Source organism: Abramis brama (assembly GCF_963993115.1).
Source record: "Abramis brama genome assembly, chromosome: 8".
Taxonomy (NCBI): domain Eukaryota; kingdom Metazoa; phylum Chordata; class Actinopteri; order Cypriniformes; family Leuciscidae; genus Abramis; species Abramis brama.
The window spans coordinates 23,451,661-23,466,361 of NC_139970.1; the positions used below are offsets into that span (position 1 = coordinate 23,451,661).

Here is a 14,701-nt window from a genome sequence, read left to right on the forward strand (position 1 = left end):
TGGAGAATATGCATATGTTTTACTACAAATCTCACATATACTGTCTGGATATGCTTCATGGTTTTCTTTGTGACAGTCATATTGAATAAAAGCAATAAATCAACCCTCTATGGTACAATGTTGCTATATGGCAGCATCATTTTCCTTCAACTGGAACTGCTACAACGTTGGAAATAAAAGGTCATTTGAAAAAGAAACAATAATATGCTGTTTTTAAGCCACTTGACATTTGATTTTGTCTCTTAAACTTTTTTTTCTTGGTGTCACCCACAGGAAGGTGCATTGAAGTGCTCTATAAATAGCTTTATTGAATGAGAATGAACTTGCGTTTTTTGTATATTACAGATATTGAGGACAAATATAAAGCGTACAATTTGCAGTTGTGAAACTAAAGCTGTGATAAGCCAGATGACTAAAATCTACATCTACTTGATATAACTGTCAAACACCAAACGTAGGAAAATTGTTTATGCTGTATTGAGAGAATAAAGAAACTAATTCATCATTAAAAGGCAAAATACACACGGTTTTAGTCACATTTATACACTATTCACAAAATTGCACACAGGATTATAAACTAAATACAATTATAAACAGCTATCTTTTTATCGACATGTTCTCAATGCTAATGTTCGTGTGGCAAGACAATTAGAGTATCAGTACAATTAATAATCCATCTGATTCTTCACTTCAAGCAGAACTGTGATCCAGATCAGTCGTCCTGATATGAGAAGAACACACACAAAAACACATATGGAACCTGAGAATTCCAGTTCTGATTATCAGACTATGGCATTTCAACTGGTTCATTGTGACACACTGACATAATGTGCAAACAAAAAATTGATCTCCAGGTACTGTTTTAAATGATGAAAGACAGTAGAAGGCAGACTCACATAGTGTGTTTCATGTGCGTTTGCATAAATGTTTGTATTTACTGTAAATGTCTGAGGAATGGAGGACACGAAAAAGTGTGATTCCAGTCCAAAGTCACTGGCATGAATAGAGGTTTGAGACATGACTGACATGCTAAATTTCAGTTTTTGGCTTCAGTCCCCTTTGTCATGGTTTGTAAGTGAAATTTCCCACTATAATTAATGTTAATTAGAGCCTGGAAATGTGGATCTCTGTGGCGAGACCATGACAAAGGGTTGTTAACCGGCTGCCAGATTCACTAAATCCACCTGTCCAATGAATTGTTCTCTCATGAGACATTGCAAATTACTCTTTGAAATTATATACAAATCTCAATTCACACTTTTGTGAAATGCAAAATGACTAGGAGTAATTTGTATGTGATGTCTTTGCTGAATGATTTAACCTGTTCGTATTTACCTTGACAACTGCATAAATGATTTCCACAATTTAATGCCAAACACATAGCTCAATAAAACACACACACACACTAACACACACATAAACCTCACAATAAAAAAGGTGTTTCACTTATATTCTATCCTCTTGTAGGTCTGTGATTTATTAGCTTGACAAATAGCGAAAGGTGTTTTTGGGAAAGATTCCCAACATAACTCAAACCATGGGATGGGATGTGGGACGTTTAAAGCCAAAAACAAAAGCGTCGATCAGTTATTTTGCCATCACACATCGTGTGAGGCAAAAGGCAAAGGCAGAGGTTGAAGCACATGCCAGTAATGTAGCCTAATGCGAAACATCTGGATTTATTTTAATTGCTTCTAAATCAGATGAAACACATGGTGAAAATGAGGTCGACCATTCTCACTGTGGAGGATGGACTGGATCTTAACCTGTGGAAGCGTACGGCGTGTCACTGTGGTAGTTGTAATCTGGGCAGATTTTCTGCACCAGCTTATAGTCAGTGCTGTAAAAGGCGATGTAGATGCATATGACTTTGAAGGGCTTTGAGCAGAGCCAGGACACGTGGCTCTGGGTGGACTCTTGGTAACACACGTTGGATGGGTCATAGCTGCAGTGTGAAGTCTTTTTGCTGCGGTCCGTTTTCTGGTACTCGATACGACAGTTGAAAGATTTTGAGTCTTTCGTCTCCAGGGTGGACTGCTGGGCGATCTCAAACTCCACCACCTTAGAAGGCGGCACCAGGCTTACGGAGACGTTCCCCAGGCCCGTGGAATTATGACGGAAGTAAACGCTGAACGTGCCGTTGCCGTGGTCCACTATCTTGCCTGTAATGAGGAGATTTAGTTTCACAGTCTTGATGTTGGAGTTGAAGTCACCCCAGCCGAACATTTTTTTAAACTTCCCCGTTTTCACGATGGGTCTGCGTTTAGTCCTGCTCTGCGACTCTCTGACATCTGTCTGGTTAGATAACCAGTCCCAGGAGTCCTCGATGTTTTCCAAATATGTAATCTCCCTCCTGTTGCTCTTGAACCCAGGGGATCCTCGGGCGAAAAGGCGCAGGGGGTTGAGAACACGGGGGCTGGCGCTTTTGGGGGAGGGGTGCTCCTCGTTTTCCCCCCAGTCCACAAGCCCCACCTCTGGAATATGGACTCTTCTGCATGTGACCTTCCAACAACACTGAGAAAAACACAAACACACAAACATGAGAATACATCATATTATATGTACTGTATATGTAATATTAACAATCTTTATTATAAAACAGTACAGTGCAAAATAGCCCGTCCACTTTTTCAGCTGCCTTGATTGAATTGTTTTTCACATTCCTTTTTCCCATAGGGATTTTAAAGAAAGTTGTTGTTTAAGAGCTATAAGCCATGAACAAAACCAACCAGCTATGAAGTGAATTGCATCATTACAGACTTAGATTTTAAGCAAAAAGTATTTGAAAATCAGACAAAAAGACAAGACTGTGTACTTTGGAGACTGCGTAACGGCTTTAATGTGGGATAGAACTACAATGCCTTGAAGCATTGAGAATAAAAAGTTATGAAGAAATATAAAACTTCTTTTAAATAAAATGGAAAGATGTTGGTTATATAGAAGCAATATATTTAGCATTCAAATATTTAAGTAGTTTGAGTGTCTAGGGAAACTGATATGATGATATGTGATGATTGTCTTGGTAATATAAGTGTACCTCTTAGTGTTTAATAACATTCAAATAATCTGCAATGGGTTTTCGAAAGTGTAAACACAAAATAATTTCTGCAATACACTGCAGTTCTGATCCTATGTGCCAAATAACCTTTTTGCTCCAGGATTGAGTTCTGGTCCACTTAAGATAAAGTCTTAATAATTTGTAGAAATAAGCCAAACTAGTTTCTCTGGTAATTAGCGCAGGCTGCCATCCTGAGGCACGGCTGAGAGGATCATTTGCTGAAGCAGATGTGAAAGTAGGGCTGTTTGAAATCGCACAGACGAGCAACCCTGTATTTTCTCTATAATTACTAATCTTGCTGTAAGCTTAACAGCAGCATATGAGAACTCAGTCAGCAAAGGACTATGTTCATGAAGACATTTCCATCCAAAATGGTCCAGAGCATATCAGTATTTTAGAGGCTGTGCTTTATCAAATATGGTTAAAATTCTATGTAAACAAAACATTTCTGATTGACTATGTAAACTTTTAGATGGGTGTAAAATGTTGTTGTCAAAGAGCGTAATGGCTATAGAGAACATCATGCATAACATTATAAATGATGCAAACAGCCAGTAATAGCCCAGTAATTTGAAAGTTCCCTGTATAATGTGAAATCAATGTGTCTCCCATGGACTGGGGGTTTTGTTCATCTATCATTCTTCACAAAACTTAATTAAGACAATACCTCCACGTAAAAACAGAGAGAGAGACAGTGTAAATTTCCATAATGAATTTATGGGCTGCAGGTGAAACTTTCCAACATCTTCAGAAAGTCCAATGAACAAAGATGGAAGATAACCCTCAATGAAAATGAGAAAAAAAGAAATAGAGATTTTTGTCTGTGATGAAACATTTATTAACTTTTGAGTTCCCCTGGTCTTGTACAATGTTCAGTAAACTAGACCGCTCATATCTCTGTTCTTGCCTTGGTTGTGATTCACTTCATTTTTCATTTTGCAGACCTCAATGACTTGACAAGGGAAGATGAATACCATTCACATTTAGAGAAAATGTGGTGAGAGACAACTTCAGGTGAAGCAGGAATGAGATGATAATGCTAATGTGGAAGCAGTTAAAGGATGATGAACAGCTGGGGAAATTGCTGTGACAAGTGGAGGGATCACAGGCAAAATAAAATGCTTTACTGCCTTGAGAGGAAAACTTAAAAGGTTGTGCTGACAATCGGTCCCAATCCTTTCCCTCTCTGCCTCACTCATACTCTCTCTCTCTCTCTCCTACATGTAGGGTGGCAGTAATTCTACACATATTTTGGTAATATGTTTGATGTCTAACTCAAGGGAATTGAAGCTGTGACTTTGGTAGAGGTAAGGCATACAAGGTTTGCTAAGGGGAAAATCTAAGGACGTTAATTAAGACTTTAACTAAAGTACAGTACTGTCCTGAAGGCTATAGAGTCAGAGTAATAGACAGATATTTACCTTTAATTTTCTTCTTTCAGAAACAGCAGTTATATAGAGTAATTAGCCTCAAGTTCATACAAGTGTCCTATCAGAATAACCACAGAATAAGTGTTTTGGGTAGGGTTAGGGGATAGAATACACAGTTTGTACAGTATAAAATCATTGTGTCTATGGAAACGTGTGCATGTGTGTGTTTGGTCCTGGAAAACCTTATATTATGGGGACAAAATGTTCCCACAAGGATAGTATTACCAGAAACCTTTGACCTTGTGGGGACATTTTATGGTGATGTTTCTTGAAAATGTAAAAAAATGCAGAAAGTGCTCTGTGATGGGTAGGTTATAGGTTAGTGTAACGGGATAGAATATACAGTTTGTACATATAAAAATCATGTCTATGGAAAGTCCCCATAAAACAAGGACACCCAGTGTGTGTGTGCGTACAAAACTTTAGAGTCGGTAAGATTTTTTAAATGGGTCTAGAACAGCATTTAAAAAAAAAAGAAATGATAATGTTCTCTGCAGGTCCACTCATAATGTTATCAAGATTTTACATAAAAAACATCCTAATTTAGAAGTAATAAGGTATTTTCTAGTTTTGACCCTCTCTTTCAAACATTGCATTTTTTGAACGCCCACTGCTATATGATTGGGTTTTCTGCCATTTACACGTGTGGAATCAGGCAATTAAAAAATCCGAATTATGAGCTTGGTTTCAATAAAAGCTGTTTTTGGACTAACAAGGACGTTTTGTGTTCTGAAACTTGCAGGACATTTTTATAATGACCTCTTATGCCAAAAGATGAAGGAAAATTTGATTTCTCAGTTCATGACCCCATATTTTTTTTGGGAAAGAAGTATCTTATACTCACCAAAGCTGCTTTTATTTACAATTTTTACATTAAATTACAATTTAAGATGTGTAAACTGTTTTCTATTTTACATTTTAAAATGAAATTTATTCCTTTGATGGCAAAGCTGAATTTTCAGCATCATTACTCCAGTCTTCAGTGTCACATGATACTTCAGAAATCATTCTAATATGCTGATTTAGTGCTCAAGAAACATTTATTATTATTATCAAAGTTTCAAACAGTTGCAGTTTTAAAAAATTTTTTCAGTATTCTTTGATGAATAGAAAGTTCAAAAGAACAGCATTTATTTGAAATATAAATCTGTAACTTTTGATCAATTTAATGCATCCTTGTATATTTATGAACAGATAGATAGATATAGATATCATAAAAGCAGACATTAAATGGTTTAAACCTCTGATAAATATCTGTAATTTGGAAATGTATTGTACAGTGTGTCAGTCACCCACGCCGATAGCTGGCCCATTTTCGTAGTGACAGCATCATAATATGACATCCACAAAGTGAGAAAAGAATCAGTCTAGACGTTCATCTGTAATGAGCATTATGGAGCAAGCTGTCTGCCATTCCCTGGGGTGGACATATCTTTTACGGCTTGACATAAAGGTAATTGCCGTGGTGACCAGAACTAGCCCTCTAGAAAGTTATTAAGAAGTCAGGGACATCTCAGTGGCGGATCATGGATGAGGATGCTGTTAAAATGCATTTGCTTCATCTGGTGGTAGCACACCTCTGATGGCTGTGATGGCTCTCCAGCCCCGGGGCATGAATCTGTTTGGATGTCAGACCTGCACCTTCTTGTCATTTTCCGTCCATTTCTCTTTCATGTGCTGTCTCCCTATTTCTCAGCCCCAGAGACTGTTTGTACAGCATGGTAGTGCAGCTGTGATTTGTACCTCATTTTGAGAATTTACTTCCTTGAGACTTTACCTTACTAAGGCTGGAATAGACTCCAAGACTTCTGCCTAGATTTTTGCCCTGTTTTGCAGTCTAGACGAATTGATGCCAGTTGCTGAAAGTCAGAGCCAGTCTGCCGATATTGGACAGTTGACAGATTTCACAGTAAATAGTGTAGTATATGTTGGGCACAGACTCGAATAGACAAATATTTTGAGCTGATTTTAGAACAAATTGTTTTTAATGAGGCACAATTTTCTACGTGGGTTAGTTGTGTTTGGGGATGATTTAAAAGTCAGGTAGCATGTGATCCTCAGTTGTTTATATCTTTTTTTTTTTTAGTTGGCAATATATAAAAGCCTATAGTGGTTTATAATCTGTTCAGATTTTAAAAGACCAGTAGAGTATTCCAGCTCATCCTTATTCACCCATTCCATTCTACCTGTAAAGCGTTTTTTCCACGGAAAATAAAAGGATACTTTTTTTTTTTACAGTTCATAGTGACCATGGCTGTCAAGTTCCAAAAAAGAACAATGAACATAAGACTTATGGACTCATGTTTTCTGAAGTCATATGATAGTTTTGTGTGAGAAACTGAAGTTTAAGTCTTTACACTAATAATACTGTAGTTCTCTCAACCAAGTCTAGGCCATGTTCATATCCAGAACTCGAAAATGCTACCCTTTTAAATCTAGATGCAAACAAATTTCCGTCACTTCCTTGGACATAGCTATTGTATGGATTCAGTGGTGGAATATACCGTAGTTTTATTTATTTATGTATGCATGTATGTTGTTTTTTTTTTGTATTGTTTTAATGCATAGTTCAAGTGGGATAACATTTAAATTTATAGTTTTTTTTACCACATGACTGTAAAGAACAGACAAAAAAATGAAGGGGGGGGGGGGGATGTCTGATGGGATCTGATTCAAACCTGAAAGATTCTTGTGGGTCTAGTGGGTCAACCATCTGAGATCACCTACTCATGATGTTCTGTAATAAAACGCATCTTTGCATGCTGTGTCATCAAATACACACCACACAATTATCCAGACCAAAATGTATATAGCCTACTACACACATATACAAGCATTTTGTTTAAGCCAAGGCACCCATAATGCAATTGAACTGCAGTTTCTTGTTAAACAGTACTGAACATGGCAGCAGCTGCCTCTTCATTACACCTTTTCAGCCTCCTGTTCCTCCCCAAAGTCTCTGTCGTTTTATTCCTTTCTTTGCCTCTCTCTCTTTGTCTCCCCACTGTTTCTCCTGTGTGGTGTTACAGGGCATTTCATTTGTAATGATTCACACAAAGAGCAGTTTCAAGAGAGGGCCCCAAAGGCCTTGAGGAGGCAGGTGGGGTCCTGAGTCTACACACGGCCGCAGAATAGATTGCTACCCTGATGGGTGAAACAGCCGCAAACCCGAAACCCATCACTCTTAATCAAGAGCCGGGCTGCTAACAAATGGCAGGTTTTCAGCGGAGAGGATCAAAGAGAGAAATCCTCACCCTCAGCCGGGACTGATCGCTGAACTGTACGCTGTGCTGCATGTCTAATGCCATATAATCCCCGCTGTCATTAGCACCTGACCCTTACAGAGCCAAACGCTCATGCATGGCTGCCTTAGGTACCGGACCCTTAAATCATCCGGTCAGACCTGTAGCCAATCAGAGGTACAGTCGCTTTCAATGACTTCCAATTAAAGTGATGTGAAGCCAATGAAATGCATGCTTTAACATTTGTATGTAACTGCATTTAAATTTTAATTCGGAACATGTCAAAACTCTAAACTATTTTATACATGTGCTTTAGATAAGATAAATAAAAATAATAATAAGAAAACCCACAGATGCCAGTATATTTCAGTACTTTCACCTTCTCTGCTGGGTAATATGGTAAGGGAGTAATTATGCATCATAACTAAATAGTAAATTATAAAAAAATATATATATAATCCTTTTCAGCAACTAAATTACCCCTATAACGGTAATGATGAAGATATAGTTCTAAATATCATTCTAAATATAAAAGAATAGCAGCGTTCACAGTCACACCAGAACTATGATAACGGCACAGAGAAACAATATCACTGGTATCATTTTCCAGCTGATGAACGATAAAAACATTGACATACAATCAGTATCTGCTTAAAGAGCTTGAGCTATAAAGTGGCAAATGACAAAATTACAGCGCACGCTAGTAATACATAGAGCGATATTGTGCGATGGTGTGGACTTTAATATCATTATAGTTATCTTTATAGTTAAAGTTCTTGGTGTGAACAGCCTTTAAGTGTCCTAGAGCAGTGGTTCTCAACCAGGGGGCCGGGGCCGATAGGTGGCCTAAGCAAACTTCTAAGGGAAGAGACAAAACAAGTTTTAAAATACGATAAAATTACGATATTCATTTAATTAACTTCCTAAACAACATTTTGTTTTCTTTGAAGAACCAGGGTTCCTACCCAGCAAGCAATTTTGCATTTAAAAGATGTCTAATAGCCGTCCAAACACAGCAATGACGTCTAGGCTAAAACAAGGCAAAATTTTGACTGTCTGTGAAAATGTAATAGACGTCTAACCATAACCCAAGAATAGACTAGTCATCAACAAGATAACATGTCAAAGAAATGAAACCAAACCCCTTGTAATCACCGTTGACTTTGCTTACATGATGGAATATCATACATCTTGCAAGTTATTTTGGCAAAAACTAAAAAAAAAAAAAAAAAATTCAAGGTTATTTTGGCTAGAAGTGGGTTACTCATAGTCGGACTATATCGGGTCTATAGTTAACCTAGACGGTGTTAAATGACGGCTATTGCTTGCTGTATGGGGTAGCCTAATTTTAAAAGCGTTATTTACCTGGAAAACTCAATAAATTAATACAAATGCCAGGGGCATTTTTTTAAAGAAAAAAGTTTCTTGTTATGCCAAACTCTAAAATATTTGGTAGAAACTAGTCATGTAAAAGTCAATGTAAAAGTCGTGGAAATGAATTGGTTAAAAAAAGAGTGGAATCCCAGAAGAATATTCAGCTCTTAAAACATCTAGAATTATTAAATGTAAATTATTACTTATTAATAATTTATCTATAGGCAAAATAAGATTATGGAGTGCGGACATGTGGTTGACATTAACAGAATGAAACAGTTATAATGACAAATTGATAAATGTGTCCAGCTTTAAATATGGTTAATTATTTGCATGCATTAACACCCTAAACAACTGTGGGATCAGGCTGCTGAAAAATATGTGAAGGACCAACATAAATGGAGTCAGACAAGGTGCTACTGTATTGCATTTTATCGTACATATCATAACCTGTTAATAAGATCAGGACTGTTAGGTGAGAAGTGATTCTTATTCTTTCTTTCCCCTTTAATACCTGTCGGTTCTTTGTTCCACACTCTGCTGGTGTACTAACTATCATCCCATCAACACCTCTACAATCCCATTATACACATCTGTCTGATCTTTGTTCCTACAAATGTGTTTGACATTTCCTCAGCAAGAATAACAGCTGTGATCACAAGTTTCACATGCAAAGACAACACGATGTTCGCGGCACTTCAAGCTTTCTCATTGGGAGCACTTCTGATGTTCCATCTTAATTTCCCTCTTTGCTTTGGATGAAGATCATACAAATATAAATAGTGAGAAGCATGCTATCCTTCCTATCTGTCAGCGCAGCGTTACAACTGACAGTACAGATGTATCTGTTCTTTGATTAGGATGAATCCTAACTGCTTTCAGACATACCAGTCTCTTTTGAATACAATGAAGCAGCAGCAGCAGAAAAAAAGAAGAAGCCTTTTTTGGCTTCTTATAAATATGATAGGTTTTTCATAGAAGTGGGGCTGAACTCCTCACATCAGAGTGACAAAACAGGATGAATTAAAAAATGAAGGTAAAGAAAATATGACGGAGATGTGAAATAGCTGAAAGCTCAAATAGAGATTCATTGAAATGAGGAAAACTATTCAATCTTTTAACATGAATAACACATAGGCTACTAAATCTGCAGACTTAAAGAGATAGTTCACCCAAAAATAAAATAAAAAATGTAGTCATCATTTAATCACCCTCATGTCCTTCCAAACCTGTATGATTTCTTCTTTGTAGCACAAAAAAAAAAATACTTTGAAAAATGTCTTAGTGTTTTGTTTTTTGTCCGTACACAGTGAGCGTTCTTCAAAAAAACGTCTTTTGCATTCTGCAGAAGAAAGAAAGTCATAATACAGGTTTGGAAGGACAGAGATGCTACACAACACATCTATCATGATATAAAGCCTGAAATATACAGGCCTGTCCTTCAGCTCTGGAACACTCTGAAATCACAGGTTCCAGCCCATAAGTGGAAAAGCATTGATTTTATATCTCAGGTAATGGATGACCCTGGCATTACATCCATGGCAAAAATAAAAGTCAGAACTTTGATAAATGACATTAACATAAACTGTCTAATGTGTGAGACACATTTAAGATTGCACTTGCAAACCTTTTAGAGTAACTATCTGCAGTTCAAGTGGCCAATGAGCCAAAACAACAACTTTCATTTTTAGATTTCTATAGTAATAAATGAATACTAATTTATGAAATTCCATTTGAAATTAACACGAAGAATACTAAGAGAAATTTCCAATGCCAACAATTGCACTGCAGGGTAATTCTTGATTAAATCAATAATAATAATAATTGTATTATTATTATGATCACTGGAGTGGTGAGAGTTCGATCACCATGTTTCCATATATGTTCTGTCAAGAAAATCTATCATTCACAATAAATGTGTCTGATGAAAAGTAGATAACTATGAAAACCAACAGCAGACTAAAAACGATGGCAACGTGAATGGCACCTGCTCTTAGGTGTGACATTGATTCCTGTGTTTTCCACATGAAATTAACAAACACGAGAAAGTGCACACCACCCAACATCACAGCTTAGAACGGTAAATGTCACAGACAACATTGTTTATGAGGGATTACTGAGGCCAGGCTTCTGGAAAGCAACAATGACCCCAATATAGACACAGATACACATCACTGGTGTATAAGCCCAGCGCTGATAATGCCAATCTAGAGCGAAATGCTCATATTTACAGACGCACTCACTGAAACCCTCATGTAATCTCTCTCGCAGGAATTTATGGGTTACTGGACCTACAAACACATTTCACGACTCCATTCTGGTTATTTTTTCCTCTCATTTGGTGTCCTCAGCCCAATTTTGAGAGCCCGATGTACGTTCTCCCCTCACATGGCAAATCCAGCGAGGGCTTGATGTGAAGACTCGGGCTGCAGCAGGTTCTGAAGAATATAAACAGCGTTTTTATTGTCCAGAGGGACGGGTGTGTGAAAGAGACGAGGGCCTTATCACAGCCCAGCAGCTCTGTAATTCGCCTCCGTGATACAGCACCAGAGCGGAGAACCTTACACGGCTGGCACAATCCAAAGACGGATTAGTTTTTCTGACATAAGCTTCCTGAAAAACTAATCAATCAGGCCATGCGGCATTATCAGAGGCATAAGATTAAAGCGTGGCTCCTAATCCGAGCACTGTAAATTTTTAGTAAATTCTCCACCGCTAGTTTTCCTCCGTAAATAAATAATAAAATCAAAGCTAATTGCGCACAAAGACAGCGGGAGAGCTGGACGACCTCGCGATAGGGAATTCACTGCGAATCATTATTCCGGCTTCAAATTTGCTCTCCATAAACCATTGAAGTCTGCGTATTCAAACGCACCCTCTGAGTTGAGATTTCGGCTGAGGCAGAGTGTCATATTGAAATAACTGTGAGGACATTAAACTGACAGACATTTCTGTGGTATTCTTTACAGACCAACATCATATAAGTGTTTGAGTGAACAAACATCTGTGTGCTGTTGGAGTTAGTTGTATGGACATCACACACCACCTTCCTAAATTACTCATCATCTCTTCTTTCAATCAGCAAAGCAGTGCTCTGGAAAATCTTGAGCACAGATTGATGGCTGTTATGCATCTTATCTGTGAACAAGAGCAAAGCACAGCGGCGAGCAGCAGAGGGGGCGTTGAAGAGAGCGGCGCTCTGGCAGCAAAGGCCAGCTTCGCTGAACTTCAGCCATGCAGAGAACAATCATTACACAAAGATGAGGAATGAAAGCAAATGTGTCTAAACAATAGAGTCGTGCCGTTGTGCTCAAGTGGATTTAGTGCTGATCACATTGTTCTCTGTCCTGCTCTCAGAGGTTGACTGCAGCAGATGTCATGGAATGAATAGTTACTAGTGTATAGGCTCTGACCCTCTTATCTGTCCCCAGGGAGCTGCACAGATGCTGGGCTACTTCTCCAGTATTTGAATCACTGTGTGTGTGTGTGTGTGTGTGTGTGTGTGTGTGTGTGTGTGTGTGTGTGTGTGTGTGTGTGAGAGAGAGAGAGAGAGAGAGAGAGAGAGAGAGAGAGACTGTAGGGACTCTAATCCATTGGGACGCTGCCTTTGGAGGATTGTACAAAAGTGGATGTACTCATAGACAGAAGCCATTCCCACAGGTACAGCCGAATGCAGCCAAATTTGAAAAAAACATTTTATGTGCAAGGTTGGATTTCTTCATAAATGCATCTAAGCGAAAAGGACGTTTGTATGCAGTTCTGTGACACTGATGATTTTGAAGTGTTTTAGAAACCATCTATATTACCAGTGACTGAATTATTTTTCTCCAAAAGTGCATGTGACTACCCTTCTCATCACAATCTGCTTGTTACTAACATAAAAATACGACCAAAAAATCGAAGAATGAATAATAGGCTACACAATAATACACATCTTTGCTTTTTCTCTATGAATAGAAAATATTTAATGTGCAAAGTTACACTCAGTCGAGAATAAGATTGTTCATGAGCCCCCTGTAATATTCTTTTGTTTTATCTGCTATACATCCACACTTGCATCCTGTACATGCTATTCTAGCTATTCAATACAGAATATTCTTCCAATATTTGTCCTTTTTTCTCAGAAAAGCATTCAAAGTGGTACTAATTCAACGTTCCTAAGCTCTTAAAGTTGAATACAATTTAGAATAAAATCCTTGCTTTATGTAGTTAACATTTATTTTCAACATTGTATTGACTTCATTGCATAGTTAAGATCAAACATCAGCTGAAACAAAAGTATGCTGTTGTGTGATTCCAATATCTAAATTTTAATGCAACAGTATGCATGAGAGAAATAAAAAGTTGGTAAATGTGTATTATTTTCTACTAAATAGAAAAGAGATTAAAAAGACTATGGATAGTGATTAAATCGTCCACCAGAATTATGCAGATACTGTACTATTATTTTATTTAAATTAGCTAGTATTTAACTGAAAATTCTATAAGTACCCTGTTCTTTACAGTAGTACATTTGCTTAAAGTTTGCACATAATTGCATACAGTTTTCATATAGACTATGTGTAAATGGAAAGAATGGTACTCACCTTGTGAAAACAGAACAGGAGCAAAACAGCCGAAACAATCTGCATCTTGACTACAGAAAATTGTCTTTGACTCTTACTTGGGGTGGGAGAAGCAAATATCCAATTCACAGGGTTTACAAGAAGGTGCCATTGCTCTCAACTAGCCTACCTGAATTAAAAAAAATGACACGAAAATGAATGCGTTTATCAGAAGATTACTGTCTGAAGTGTTGAATGGCATCATATTCCATAAAGCAAAGTGTTTGCTTACCCTTGGCAAAAGGTGTTGATCATGTTGAAAAGTGAAAACCAGCGGAGTTTATGACGGCACAGCTGGAGAAGGTCCCACAGGCGTCAGTGATACTGATAAATGTGCTCGGGACAGGAAAGGCTGCTTTTAGATAGATTTTTATTGGAAAGTAGTGTCCGAGTGGCGACGGAACGCAGCGATGACTTACGAAACGCGCCGAGTCCGATCAGTGCGACGGTGTGAAGCCTCGTAGCATTTTGCGTGATTGATGCGAGTGCTCGCTCGCGCAGTCCGCCGTGTTTCTTCTTGTTTATGGCAGTTTGTTCTGATTAAAGTTTTATACAGCCCCAAAGTAGAGTCGATCTTTTACCAAAAGCTCAATATCTTAGTTGGTTCGTCTGTAGTTTGATTTGTCAGTGTGTATGTGTGTAGTGATGTGAATCCCTCTTTGAAGTGCTCTTCAGATTTAGCGCCTGTGAGGGACTCTCAACCGAGAGACGTCAACTAGATTAACCCATTGTAGACACGTGTCTGTTTTCTCTTGTCTTTATCTGAGGTAAGGATTTCATAAAGACAGAATAACATGCTGTCAGAATTACTAATTTATTCGCATATAATGTGTGTGTTTTAAAAGTTGTTGAAAGACTCCGAGGTGAGGTGACGAACAAAGTACCCTGCTCGGACTAGAGAAACCCGCCCATAAAGTAGTTAATTATTGTTAGTGTAGTCTAGTTTAATAGGGTTATTATTTAATGAATATGTTACTGAAGGCTGCATAAGCC

At 37.9% G+C, this 14,701-nt stretch overlaps 1 protein-coding gene across 1 annotated transcript; it reads right to left on the reverse strand.

Moving 5' to 3' along the window:
* Window positions 1–288: 288 nt before the first annotated feature.
* On the reverse strand, window positions 289–14,563 carry nxph2a (neurexophilin 2a). Its single transcript, XM_084122240.1, has 3 exons — window positions 13,941–14,563; window positions 13,691–13,838; window positions 289–2,514 (listed from the first exon to the last, which is right to left on the reverse strand). The coding sequence occupies exons 2-3, from the start codon at window positions 13,733–13,735 to the stop codon at window positions 1,762–1,764; spliced, it is 798 nt and encodes a 265-aa protein (XP_083978366.1). The 5' UTR covers window positions 13,736–13,838; window positions 13,941–14,563; the 3' UTR covers window positions 289–1,761.
* Between the last annotated feature and the right edge of the window lie 138 nt (window positions 14,564–14,701).

Coding starts and splice junctions, on each gene's coding strand:
- nxph2a (XM_084122240.1), bottom strand. CDS start 13,735: ATGCAGATTGTTTCGGCTGTTTTGCTCCTGTTCTGTTTTCACAAG. Junction 2,515..13,690: donor TCCTGTTCTGTTTTCACAAG/GTGAGTACCATT, acceptor TGTTTTTCTCAG/TGTTGTTGGAAGGTCACATG.